This window comes from Phodopus roborovskii, unplaced genomic scaffold (genome assembly GCF_943737965.1).
Source record: "Phodopus roborovskii unplaced genomic scaffold, PHOROB, whole genome shotgun sequence".
Taxonomy (NCBI): Eukaryota; Metazoa; Chordata; class Mammalia; order Rodentia; family Cricetidae; genus Phodopus; species Phodopus roborovskii.
In genome coordinates, this window is record NW_026125506.1 from 10,773,269 (window position 1) to 10,786,981 (window position 13,713).

The window sequence follows — 13,713 nt, forward strand, 5'->3', positions numbered from 1 at the left end:
TCATCCGCTCACGTCCTCTTCACTGTCACTTGCTATTGCCCAGCTGTCCAAAGGGTGGCTGGCATGTTCTTGCTGTTCAGAAGAAACCGCTCCAAAGAACATGGAGGAAAACTGGAAGGGAAGACAGAAGCTTGCAGTTTATTCTGAAGACAAAGCATCCTCACTAAAGGCCCCAGCTGAGCCTTTGAGAATGGGGTCAGGGGCTGCCACTGTCTTTGGTGATGACTCATGGACACCATTATCAACCCAAGTCATCTAGATCAAGAACCTCTTCTCATGTCATCAGCCAAGACAGGGCCTTTGTGAATGGTGGTCCACTGTGACCTTTCCTGGAGCTACAAAAATGTCCACCAGGACTGAGAAAGGCCAAGTGGATGACTAGCTGTCCCCCTCCCCTCCTGACCTATCTATACGCCCTGCCCTCACCCAGGCCCTGCTGCCTCTGTTTAAAGCTTCTTGGTGTTGCTGATGTTAGATGTGTCATCCTCTTCTCTTCATGGGACTGTTCATATATAGGAGCTCTCCTCATGTCCCTTCCCACCCTGCATTAAGCTTCTGCCCTCAGCACTCCCAGAAGAAGCCCCATGCCTGAAGCAGCCACAACAGAAGACATGAGGCAGACTAGAGAGAAGGTGCCTTCTGCAGGTGTGACCACAGCAGCATCTGACCCCTTATTCCACTTAACTCCAGCTTAGCTAGGGTGAGCAGGACAATAGCCCAACCGTGGACTAAACCCTAGAACCCCAGCACACAGGTACGTAGTGATGAAATCAGGTTGCACAGCTGATGTTACCAGCCACTTGGGTTAAAAACTTGGCTGCCTGGCTTGGGAGACAGAAAGGGACTATGAGTCTAAAGAATGGAGGAAGCAGGCTGAGTGACACCCTGATGCTTAGTCCCATAAAAACCATTTCACATGGTGACCTTTGGAACTGGAGAATGAATACATTTGCGCTGTTCCTGCAGTGAAGTCTGTGGCCACCTATTAAAGAGCAGCAGTTGTCTTGAGCTCAGCTGGAAGCAGTCTCTATTGCTTGACCAAGGTCAAGATCCTGAGACTAGAAATGACTCAAGCAGCCTTTCCTGTCTGGTGTTTGGCCCCGTTCAGTAGCTCTCAGTAATGTTCATGGCACCCTGTGAGGCTGCAAAACTCAAGTTTATCTTGGTGCTTGCGGATTGCCTGGCTTTTCTTCAGGCTTGGGCTGGGTGCTATTTGCCACCTGCCCTTGTTCTTGATGTCTACCTAGGCTTTGAATCTGGCTAGGTGCCAGGAAGTAATGTCGAACCTCTTTAATCCCAGCACTCAGGAAGCAGAGGCAGTTAGATCTCTGAGTTTGAGGTCAGCCTGGTCTACAGAGCAAGTTACAGGACAGTCAGCTACCAGGAGAGACCCTGTCTTGAACCACCCACGACACACACACACAGCAAACCATGGCTGGCCAACAGCTCTTCCTACATCAGGAACCATACACACATAGGAAAGAAGGCCAACTGGGCTGGATGGTAGAGTACTCTGCTAAAGTGCCAGAGACCTGGGTTCCAGCGCCAGCACCACGAAGCAAAGGAAGGTAAGAAACTCCTGGCCCTGGGTCACAAGTGTGGGCTGTGAGACACAGATGCATGAACAAAAACAATACGAGGGGCTGAAGAGATAGCAGTTGAGCGTGTTTGCTTCACTTTCACAGGACCTGGGTTCAGGTCCCAGGACCCATGTTGGACAGGCTCACAACTGCCTGTAACTCCAGCTACCGGATAGCCAACACCTTTCCTCTATGGACAAGCTACACACACATTAAGAATGCAGTACTTGCACCGCGCCATCCTCTAGGATAGGGAGGAAGCAGAATGCCTGCCTCTGGCTGCAACTCTGGAGCAGTGGACAGGAGAACTCAACGGCTGGCACTGATGAAATCAGGCCATTTCTATCTTACATGACTATGCTGGGGAAACCTAACAAGCAAGAAGACCACTCAGCAAAGTAGAGAGACAAAGTAAGTGTACAGAATAGCTGTGCACACATGCTGAACAGTCAGTGCACACTAATGAGGAAACATCTACAGCAACAGTCATGTAGCCAAGCTGGCCTCACACTCGATGTGTATACTACCATACCAAGCTCAGACAATGCTGGAATCAAAGCAAGCACTCACCCCTTTACCATGTATTTAAAGACAGAATCTCTAAAGCTTGGAACTCACAATCTTCCTGCCTCACCCTCACAAACACTGGAATCCCTAGCACGTGGTTGTTCCCAGGCAGGAATACACTTAACAGTAGATATTCAACCCATTATGAAGAAACTAGATGTGCTGCCCACTTTACTCCTAGTGCTCAGAAGGCTGAGGCATGAGGATTGGGAGTCTATATCTGGGCTACATAGTGAGACCTTGTCTTCACTATACTACCTTCCACAGGAACAAGCTGGGTCCATCCTCAACTGCAAGGGAAATCTGAGGGCAAACCTAGGCAATATGAGACCCTGTCTCAAGAAAAAAATGAAAATTAACTGAACCGCTTTGCCTAACTTAAGAGACCTGTAAAGCAGTTCAGATACAAGCAGGTATTTTTTATGGAGATGAGTGAGCTGTTCCTAAAGTTTAAGTTACAAGTAAATGTTCAAAAATAGAAAAAGATCAGTCTGTAAAAAGCTACTAGGCCACCAAACTAGAAGCTGCTGATGAAGCAAGCAGTGAATGCGGAGACCTCGGGGTCAGGCGCAGCAAGCCCAGACATTGGCACAAGTGGCAGGGGAGACCCCAGAGCCCTGGGCAAAGGCAGCTGTAATTTTTAAGCTTTAAAGAGGCAGCTGCATAGCCATTCTGGAACGACAAAGTTAGACCCATGATTTACAGCATGCACAAGGCAGACTCCAGATGGCTCAGTGAGTAAACACGAAAGGGGTGGATTTCTTAACCCGTGTAGGAAAAGCTAACTAAAAATCATTTTAATAAAAAAAAAAAAAAGATTACCATGTAATGGAAAAATTCTTTGTATGGCAAAAAATCCAACAAAAACTATAAGATGTGTAGGTGGGCACGACGACCATCACCGATAGTGGCCTAATAAGCCTGTATATCCAGTGAGCACAGCACAGGGGACAGGGCTGGAGACTGGTAAGAGCCCTCTGTCCTTCTGAAGACCCCAGTTAGTCTCCCAGAAGCTATTTGACATCACTCACAGAGAAATGCAGACTAAAACCATGTTGAAAGTGGAGACACGGCTCAGCAGTTACAAGTGCTTGGAGCCTGACTTCTGTTCCCATCACCAAGTTGGCTTGGTGTGAACCTACCTGTAACTCCAGTTCCTTGAGGTCTGACACCTCTTCTGATTTCTGGGTACTGTACACATATGGCAGACACATACACATAAAAACAAAAGGTCTTTAGTTCCAGAACTAAGAAATAGGTGAGTTTGTGGGTTTGAGGGCCAGCCTGGTCTACATAGTGAGTTCCAGAACAGCAAGGGCTATGTAGACAGATTTGGTTCTCAGCACTTACATAGGGGCTCACAACCACCAATAACTCTAGTTTCAAGAGATCCAACTCATCCCCTGTGGCGCCAGGTACACATGTAGCACACACGTAAACAGGTAAACACTCATACATAAAACCTTTTAAAAACAAAATAAGGTTTCTGAATTATAAATTTGGCAATGACTCCCCAAGTTTGGCATCACATGCTGTTTGCAGACTTGGGGAGATTGTCACTCCCTTCACTGCTACAGCCAGCAGACACTGGCAGGACTTCAAAGAATGTATGTACACACAGGTCACTTATCTCACTGGGGAATAGTTTACCTTAAGGCCACCCTTCTTTTTTGTGTATATGTGGGAGGGATGTTGGATTTCAAGACAGGGTTTTTCCGTGTAGCCCTGGCTGTCCTGGAATTAACTCTGTAGACCAGGCTAGGCTGACCTTGAACTCAGAGATCCACCTGCTTCTGTCTCCTGAGTGATGGGATTAAAGGCATGTTCACCACTGCCTGGCATATTATTTTAAGGCAAACTCTCAAAAAGACACCTTTGGCTGTCCTGGAACTCACTGTGTAGAACACACTGACCTGGAACTCAGAGAGATCCTCCTGACTCTGTGCCTCAAGTGCTTGAGACAGCTTTTGTAATTACAGAATACTGGGGGACTATAAATGGCCATGTAGAGCAGCTGAGTTAACTCACAGGGAAAACATCACAGCTGCTGTGCAGAAAGTGTTTTCCAGGACGTTAAGTGCAGAAAGCAGCTGGGAAGCAGTATTTGTGTAAGAAAATATGCGCAGCTGCTCGTTTGTTAAGAGAGAAAACAAAGTGCTTGGTACACTAGCATGAGAACCTGAGTCTGGATCCCAGCCCCAGTGTAAAAATCAGGGCAATGTCACCTGTCTGTTGCCCCAGGGCTGTGGGGTGGAGACAGGCAAATCCTTGGAGCTCATTGTTCAGTCAGCCTAGCTGAAGGAATAAATACAGGTTCACTTAGAGACCTTGTCTCAAAAAATAAAGGACAACGAAAGGGCTCAGTGGGCAAAGCCTGGATCTCAGCCCCATAGAGTGAAGGATGCAGCGTGGCCATTTTCACGCTCAAGTGTAACTCTTTAAAGCTGCTGATTTGTTTTTTCTACAGTCCCCCTGTGTGTGTGTGTGTGTGTGTGTGTGTGAGTTCCCATGCATGCAAGTTCCTATGGAGGCCAGAAGAGGGTGTAGGATCCCCTGGAGATGGAGTTAGAGGCAGTTGAGAGCTATCCAACTTGGGTGCAAGAGTATCAAGGATATGTAATCACAACCATCTCTCCAGTCCCCACAAATAATTCTTAATTTAAAAAAGGTCACCCAGTATTGACTTTGAGTCCCCACGTGCTCACATGTGCAGTTATATGCACAGATGTGCACACCACACACCAGATATAATACCACACACACACAATACTATTTTTTAATTGATAAGTCCAGCAGTATGCAACGAGTCAGAGCACTTGCTGTCAAGCTAATGACTGATTTGTTCCTAGGGACCCACAGAGTAGGAGAGAATTGACCAGCAAGTTCTCAGACCACCACCCACGTGCTGTGGCATGTGTGCACCCAACACAGATTTTAACTGAAAATAAAATGATCAAAGACCGTAATGTAAATAGAAACTGAAATTAGAAGAAAACACAGATAAAGCAGTTACTGGAACAGCCAAGGACTTTATGAAAGGGACTCCAATAATTCAGGTAAGAATACTAAGGACTGCCAGGTGGTGGTGGCGCACGCCTTTAATCCCAGCACTTGGGAGGCCGAGGCAAGTGGATCTGTCAACTTGAGCTCAGCCTGGTCCAGGACAGGCTCTGAAGCTACACAGAGAACCCCTGTCTTGAAAAACCAAAAATAAGTAGAATACTAAGGACTGACTGTTGGCGTTGCATGAAGCCCTGCACAGCAGACAACAATGAGAGAAAGCCTGCAGACTGGGGTAAGATCTCTGCTAGCCATGCATGTAGCGGGATCAGGATCTACAATGTACAGTGAACTCAAAAAAAAAGAAAAAAAAAAAAAAAAAGAAAAGAAAAAGAAAGAAATACCCAAAACCAAACAAGGGGGCTTGCCAGATGGCTCAGGAAGAAAAGGCAGTTGACTAACAAGCCTGATGAACTGGTTCAAATCCCCAGAAGCCACACTGCAGAAGGAGAGAGCTGACTTCTGGAAGTTGTCCTCTGACCTCTCCATGTACATGCATACATGTGTGCACAACACACACACACATACACACATACACACGAAAACAAAAAGAAACCTCGGGTGCTGGAGAGGGGACTCAATGGTCAAGAGCACTTGTTGCTCTTACAGAGGACACAGATTCAGTTCCCAGAACCTGTTACTCCTGCTGTAGGAGATCTGATGCCCTCTTCTAGTCTCCATGGATACTGAACACACTGGTACACAAACATACTCAGGCACACACATACACATAAATGTAAAACAAAAAGAAAACTCACAAATAAATGCCAGCAAGAATATTGGGAAATAGGAACCATCATACACTGCTGGTGTAATATAAATTAATCCACTCCTTATGGGAATCAATATAGAGAACCCTCAGAGATAAGAACACACGATGCTAAGCATGGTTGGCACACTTGTGATTAGTACTTGGGAGGCAAGTCAAGAGGATCAGGACCTCAAGTCTATCCTTGATACATAGTTCAAGGCCAGTGTGGACTACATGAGACCCTGTCTGAACACCAAAAGGAGCCGGGTGTGGTGGCACATGCCTGAAATTCTAGCACTTAGGAGAGAGACAAAAGGATCACAAGTTTGAGGCCATCTTTAGCTATATACAGAGCTCAAGGCCAGCCTGGGCTACATGAGACTCTCCAAAATTTGTCACCATATGACACCCCAGCCATATCACTTCTGGGTACTTGTGAGTGTATAACCATAGCACCATTTTACTGCACTATTTTGCAATAACCACCTTATAAAATCAGCCTAACTGTCCATCATCAGATAAGTGGATAAAGAAACTGTGGTATATCTATGCAATGGAATTCTATTCAGCCATAAAGAATGAAATGGTGGATGCAAATGGAGGTCACAGTAAGTGAAATAACCTGGGCTCATAAAAATAAGTATTGCATGTTTTGACTTGTGGGTCATATATAATCAGATATGACATACCACATATGTGATCATATATAACAGAAATGTGGAAGCAGAATGGAGGCGCGAGGAAAGGAGACTCGCAGGAGGGAGTGGAAGGGAGGGTGGAGGAAGAGGAGGATAGAGGGATGAATTTGCTTAAAGTCTATAATATACTTGAAAGAGTGTCTTCGTGATATAGTTGGCCTGAACTGGACTACAAGATGGATGCTGAGGACTGGGCTGACATGGCTTCCTCAGCACCCCTCTCCTACCTTCCTGAGGTGTGAAGGGCCTGGCCCTTCCTCCATGTCACTGACAACACTTTCAGGTACTTCAGAGATGTCGTCCTGGTTGGTGCTGGCTCTCTTTGTCTCTGTTGCACAGCTGCTATCTAGAGGATCCTTGGGAAACAGCCTTTTGGGTGCTGCTCGAGAGATGCTCTCTGGGGCCTGGCTGGCTCCGCTTTTACCCACCTGGGCACTTGACTGTATGAGGTCTGACCTGGGGTTTTAAGAAGGATTAGATGGAGTTGTTTAGTGGGAAATACGTGTTTATGTAACTAAGAAAGCATGTGAGATGTGAGCATGCATGAGACATGGATTATGCTGACAGGGCCTGTGGTGGTTTGAGTGACAGCACCCCCATAGGCTCATCTGTCTGATGCTTGGTTCTCAGCGGGTAGAATTGTTTGAGAAGGATTAGGAGGAGTTCCCCTGCTGGGGGAGGTGTGTCACAGGGTGGGCTTGGAGGCTTTAAAAGCCCCTCACCATCCCCAATGCACTCTGCTTTCTTGTGGATCAAGATGTGAGCTCTCAGCCATTCCTGCTGCCAAGCCTTTGCTCCACCATCATGGACTCTTAACTCTCAGAAACCATAAGCACTATTAAATACTTTTTTTTTAGAGGTTGCCATGGTCTTATCACAGCAACTGAAGAGTAACTAAGATAGGATTACATGAAACTAGTTCAGTTGGTGATCTGCAAGATGGCTCAACAGGAAAAGGCACCTACTACCAAGCCTGATGGCCTGGATTTGATATCTGGGATCCTGATTGCATGTGTGCCATGGCAAGCATGCCCCCACACTCTCACTCTCAGACATAATGTGTATGAACATCAGAGGACAACTTTCAAGAGTTGGTTTTCTCCTTCTATTATGTAAGTCACAGGATTAAACTCAGATTGTCAGGCTTAATGGCTAGCATCTTTACCCACTGAACTATCTCAATGGCCTATGGGTCAACTTTTATAAAGTCATGAAAATGCATAATTTCAAATCATAAATCATGACACTAGAACATGTCTGTAAATATATGTCATGGAAAGAACAAGATATAAAGTGACATATGTCCTATGACCCTAATCTTTAAAGATAACTGTGAGCCAGTTATGATAACACATGCCTTTAATCCCAACACTGGGGAAGCACATTCAGGTAGATCTCTGAGAGTTCAACGCCAACCTAGTTGAGTTTCAGGACAGCAGGATTATGTAGAGAGACCCTGTCTCAAAATTCTGATCTAATATTTCATTCAATTGTTTCAACATAAAGGGTAAAGCCCTTACTATACAAGTGTGAGGCCCTGAGTTGGACCCTCAGAACCTATTTAAAGCTGGATTTGGTAGTGTGTGTATTTAATCCCCATGCTCTTATGTCAGTGACAGGAGAATCCCCAGCACACAGGCCAACTAGCCTGCCATGTGAAACTGTGAATGGCAAAATACCTTGTGCAAAGTACAGTGAAAGGCAGGGACCAATCCAGAGGCTGTCCCCTGACTACACAGATGTGTGGCAGCACAAGTGCCATCCTCCAAATATTAAAAAGAGAAAGTGCCTCCAGCCTCACCTTCTTTGTGCCTGGGACAGACACAGTGACTGTGGTGAAGACACTCTGCTTGGCTGGTCTGACAACGTGGCCAGGATAAAGTTCGCCTCCAAGAGCATGTCGTCCATACTCAAAACAACGGGTCTAGAAGGACAGTCAACACAAACCACAATCATCACTGATAGTGTTAGGAACACAGCAAGTGCCACCAGCTTAGGGATACACAGCAGGCGCTCCTTCCATATTTTCACACAGCAGCAGTTATAAGAGCTGGGAAGCCCTTAGTGGCCACAGGAAGCCGACCCGACTCAGTTTTAGTTTTGAACTACATTAAAGGCTTACACATGGAGTTCACAGTTCACATGCGTGGGCCATGCATAATTTCCTATTAGACAATTTTGTCAGGAGTCAGTCAAATGTTTCACCTTGCAGAAAGATTATCTTTCTCAAAGTATCAAATTACTTACTTTTGCTTTTTTAAGACAAGTCCTATCGAACTTATGAGCCTCAGACTAGCTGTGTGGCTAAAGCTGACCTTGAACTCCTCATCCCACAGCCCCCACCTCCCACATGCCAGGACTACAGACATGTGCTACCACATCTGGCCAAATTACCAATTTTAAAGCACCATGTGTTATGGCCTCTTTCTAACTTGTAGTTTGATAAATGTTGCTAGTAAAGTTGAAAAAGTCCTGGGGTGTGACACCACTTCATCAAGCTCCAAAGGCTTTTGTTATGGTAACAAGGGAAGATACAGAGTTCTGGGGTGGGTAAGTGAGGAACCTACTTCCCAGGAAAGTCAAAGTAGATGGATATGGGAGCGTGCATCACTTCTGAAAAGCTGAGCATCCCCTGCAGGGAGAGGAGAAGAAAGTGGGATCATTCCTTTAGAAGTACTAATGAAAACTTGAGTTTGACTTTGGCAGAAATATTTGCTTACCTTTAGTTCTTTAAAGCAAAATGTTATTTCAGTATCAAGTCCAACTTGAAAGAAGTCAAACTCTTCTGGGTCAAAAGACATCTCACTGTACACAGAACTGCTTAAATCTGTTTGGTGTAGGGACATAAAGATTAAAACTGGCCTAGAGGCATGTGTTAACGTTTAGCACAAACATGCAACCACGAGTTAATTAGAACCAGGCAGTCTTTGTTCTTCCTTAAAGGTGGGGTGGGTTTAAGGCACCCCGCCTGGAGAATCTGGGTAGCCTGTGACTGGTCTAATCAACAGAGAAAGGCAGAGCACAGCCATGCCTGCTGCCTGTAGCACACCAGCCCCAGCAGTCTGCCCTATGTGCTCCTTTAGGTTTTCAGATGCTTCAAGCCTCACATTGTCTAAACACAGCTACACAAGACCCCAAGTAGCAACTGCCCAGCTGGGCCCCATCAACCTGCAGAGCCCGGAGGGGTAAGAAAGGACTGTCCCAGTTACTATGTTTTGAGATGGCTCTCTGTCAGCAATAAATAACCAGAATACCGTAACAACAATTTTGTTTTAAAGTTTTTAGAGGGGCAGGAAGGGTCTCATATAGCCCAGGTTGGCCTCAAAATCACTATGTGACCAAAGATGGCCTTGAACTCCTAATCCTCCCTGCCTCCGTCTCCCAAGTAGTGAAATTATAGGTCCAGGCCACCATACATGGTAAGCTAACTAATTCTTAAAGGGACTAGTCTAAATATAGTTTGCTTGTAAAAAAACAAGTTATAGTTTATTAGTGAATTATATCCCATATTTTAAAATGTTAAAATTTAAAATCTCGATGGGTGGTGCTGGCACACGCCTTTAATTCCAGAACTCAGAAGGCAGAGGCAGGTGGATTTCTGTGAGTTTGAGGCCAGCCTAGTTTACAGAGTAAGTTCCAAGACAGCCAGAGCTGTTACACAGAGAAACCCTGTCTCAATAAACAAACAAACAAACAAACTTAAAAAATTTAAGAAATTAAAAGAGAAAAGAGATAATCAGACTAAATTATAAAAACATGGTTTAAAAGGTGAACTTTAGGCAATTTAGCCTGTCTCAATAAATAAATAAATAAAATAAATAAAAGCTAAAAAGATGGCTAGAAGCCAGGCATATTAACTCATGCCTATAATCTAGCATTAAGAAAGCTAGCATTTAGAGGCAGGAGGACTGCCACCAGTTCAAGGCCAGTTAAGCACTCAGTGAGTTCTAAGCCAGGCTGAGCTAGCGTGAGATCCTGTCTCAAGAAAGAGGGGTGGGAGGGACCTGGAGACCCAGTGGTAGAGTGCCTGCCTCCCATTCATGAGGCATGGGTCCAACATCCAGCACAGGAAAAAGAGGCAAAGGAGGAACAAAACAGTAGAAAGAAGTGAGGTATTGGAGACAAACACATTATCCCAGCTCCAGGAGAATGACAGGTTCAAGACAAGCCAAGTTACAGAGAGATTCCTCAGAATAAATAAGAAAAAGAAGATGCCTATCTACAGAACTAAGGGAAGCATCTGCAGTTCACACATGTGACAAAGGGCTGGTAGACACTACCCCAGGGACCAGGGCAAGATAAATGGTAACAACGGTGGCCTAGGAAGCTGGACATTATTACATTCAGGAAACAAATCAACCTACATTCAGAAGCTACTTTATACCCACTGGGCTCCAAAACCAGACAACAGCCAGAACTGTCAAGGGAATGGAGAACCCTGAGCCTCATCACTGCCTGGGATAATAAAATGGTGTTCACATCACTGGAAAACATCTGGCCATTTTCACACGGCTAAATGGAAAGTTATGATATGACTCAACAATTTTACTCCTAAATCTTTCCAAGATAAATGTCTACACAAATGCTTGCATATGGCTGTTCATGGCAACATAATTCCTAAGAGTCACAAACTAAAACAATCAAAAGATTCAGCAAATGACGAATGGATACAGAAAATATACCACATCCATGTAAAGGGATATTAGTAAATAATAAATGAAGTACTGTAAAGATGGCAATACGAAAAACCTAAAAAAAAAAAAAAGCTGCTGAATGAAGAGTGCAGACACAAAAGGAGATAAGTTATGATTTTATGTCTATGAAATGTCCAGTCTGGGCAACCCATAGAGACAGAAAGTAGATGAGCCCTAGGGCTAGGATTGGAGGCAGAGGAGGGGAACTGGAATATTATAATAGCTAGACTCCCACGAGTACACTAAGTGACTTCTAAAATGGCATGTGTGTGTTATGTCATAGTAAAGCTGCTTTTTCAAGGGAATGATGAGGGGCACTTGCCCAGACTCAAGGTCCACCCATCACAAAGAACTTCTTTTGTGTTTGTTTTTCAAGACAGGGTTTCTCTGTATGTAGCCTTTCCCAGGCTTCTGGGGCATGCAGTCTCAAGTATGGGAGATGCTTTACCTTAACAAGAAGGCTCACACAAGAAGGCTCACACTATAGCTAGTGTTGTAGCAGAGGAAACACAGTAACGAGATTAGACAGTGGCTAGTCAACCACAGCTGTAGCCACTCATTAGAAAGCTCCTCTTGGGCAGTGCTTATGGGCTACTAAACAGCCACATCCCAAAGCAGATCCTTTCACTAGCCATGTTTGTCTTTTCTCTCCTGGGTTACAGAAATGAAGCTGGAGCAGACCCAAGGGAAGTCATTAAAAAGTGTGTTGGTAAGAAGCCATCCCCTGGAGCCCAAATATATACAGAGATTAGGATCACAGATGACAATGAAGTGTGACCCAGGCAGCACCTATATCACAGCCTGGGCCCATACTAAGTGATTCGTGAGATATACTAGTTAAACACAACAGTTACCGGGCCTGGTGTAAGCCCTGTCATCTGCTGCCTTTCACCCTGAACACCACACCTCCTGACCTAGCACCTGGATTAGCGGCGGAATGCTCACCAGTGTGTACGTATATGATCCCCGCCACAGTTCTGCAATACAGTGAGCAACAACACAGCTCCTTTCCTTCTGCTCTTTCTAGCACAGTTACAAGGAGCAAAAGATCCCTGGGGAAGGCACTGCATAGAGCAAGGTGGACCCAAAGGGGCTCCCTTACGAGATCTCATCACCAAATCCCCTTCTAGACAGTCTAGGGAGGACTGAATTAGAGGGGTTCACGTGGTTTCCTTGTGCACTTGCTGTCTGGAATACTGCAAAATTCTAACCCCGAGGAACCTTTTCTTAATATGCAGTCAGAATCCACCTCAGTCAGATTGCTGGCCTCTTAGGATGGTAAAGGATGAGACACAGACCTCAAAAACTTAACTGAAGCTGGGCATGTTAGAGGAAGCCTGTAATCCCAGCTACTTGGGAGGCTGCATCAGGGAATGGGAATTCTAAGCCAATCTGAGCTACATAATGAGACCCTGCCTCCTCCGCTCCCCCCCCAAAAAAAAAAGGATGGAAGGAAGAGAGGAGGGAGAGAGAATAGGTCAGTCGTTACATGACAATATATTTTCATTTTAAAGCAACCTGAAAATTCAAAGCCATACACTTCAATTGTGAATCGTATAGATTTCCCAGACCTGGCCATCATTTTTACCATTTTTCTACATCTTGGTGCTTCTCAGACAGCAGTAGCTATTACACCACTGACAGGGACTGTGTGTGGAGTCATGAAGAGACAGGAAGCATGTTCCACGCCATCCCAGCATAAGGCAGACATCACCCTTACCCAGGGATTCCCCACTCCAACTCTTGAGGCAGAAATTCCCTGGAGTAACAGAAAAGGTGACTTCCTCTTGATTTGACGATAGAAGAACAATGGCCTCAGTCAGCAATCTGTAAAATGTGATGAAATGTATTGACATTATTGACAGCTGAAAATCAGCTATAACCTTACTGGTATTCAAATCCTGACTCTGGACAGGCCTGGATTTAGGAAACTTCCTCCAAAGGTCTGCCTTCTGACCTTTTGTAGTTTTTAAATTCTGCCGTCCTTTGAAGGCCCACTAAGGGGGCTTAGAAATCAAGGGCATGTGAGATGACAGTGCCACCTTAGGGAAACGTGCAGAGGCTGCATTGTGGGCAGGGCATGGGACTGCACCTTCGATTCCTGGTGCATGCTGTAAAGAGAGACAGCAGAAAATGGAGCTGCTAAAAAAACAGCTGAGATTCACTGAGCTAGAGGCCTATGTGGTGCTTTAAACTGAGATGGCCCCCATACGTCTTGGGCATCTGAATCCTTTGTCCCAGTTGCTAGAACTGTTTGGGAAGGATTAGGAGGTGTAGTTTTCTCAGAGAAGGTGTGACACTGGGGGTGGGCTAGGAGGCTTAAAAAGACAGGTGCCAGGCCTGGAGAGGGCTCAGCAGTTAAG

The 13,713-nt window shown here is 45.3% G+C and overlaps 1 protein-coding gene across 3 annotated transcripts in view; it reads right to left on the reverse strand.

Annotated features, from left to right (window-relative positions):
- The window catches only part of Rad9b (RAD9 checkpoint clamp component B), a 25,559-nt gene continuing 11,846 nt past the window's right edge, over positions 1–13,713 (reverse strand). For all 3 annotated transcript variants that reach the window (XM_051176601.1, XM_051176599.1, XM_051176600.1), the window contains exons 6-11: positions 13,071–13,177; positions 9,377–9,483; positions 9,224–9,288; positions 8,458–8,580; positions 6,884–7,112; positions 1–111 (exon numbers count right to left, since the gene is read on the reverse strand). In XM_051176601.1, coding sequence (XP_051032558.1) covers positions 1–111; positions 6,884–7,112; positions 8,458–8,580; positions 9,224–9,288; positions 9,377–9,483; positions 13,071–13,177 — 742 coding nt within the window. The remainder of the gene's footprint in view (positions 112–6,883; positions 7,113–8,457; positions 8,581–9,223; positions 9,289–9,376; positions 9,484–13,070; positions 13,178–13,713) is intronic.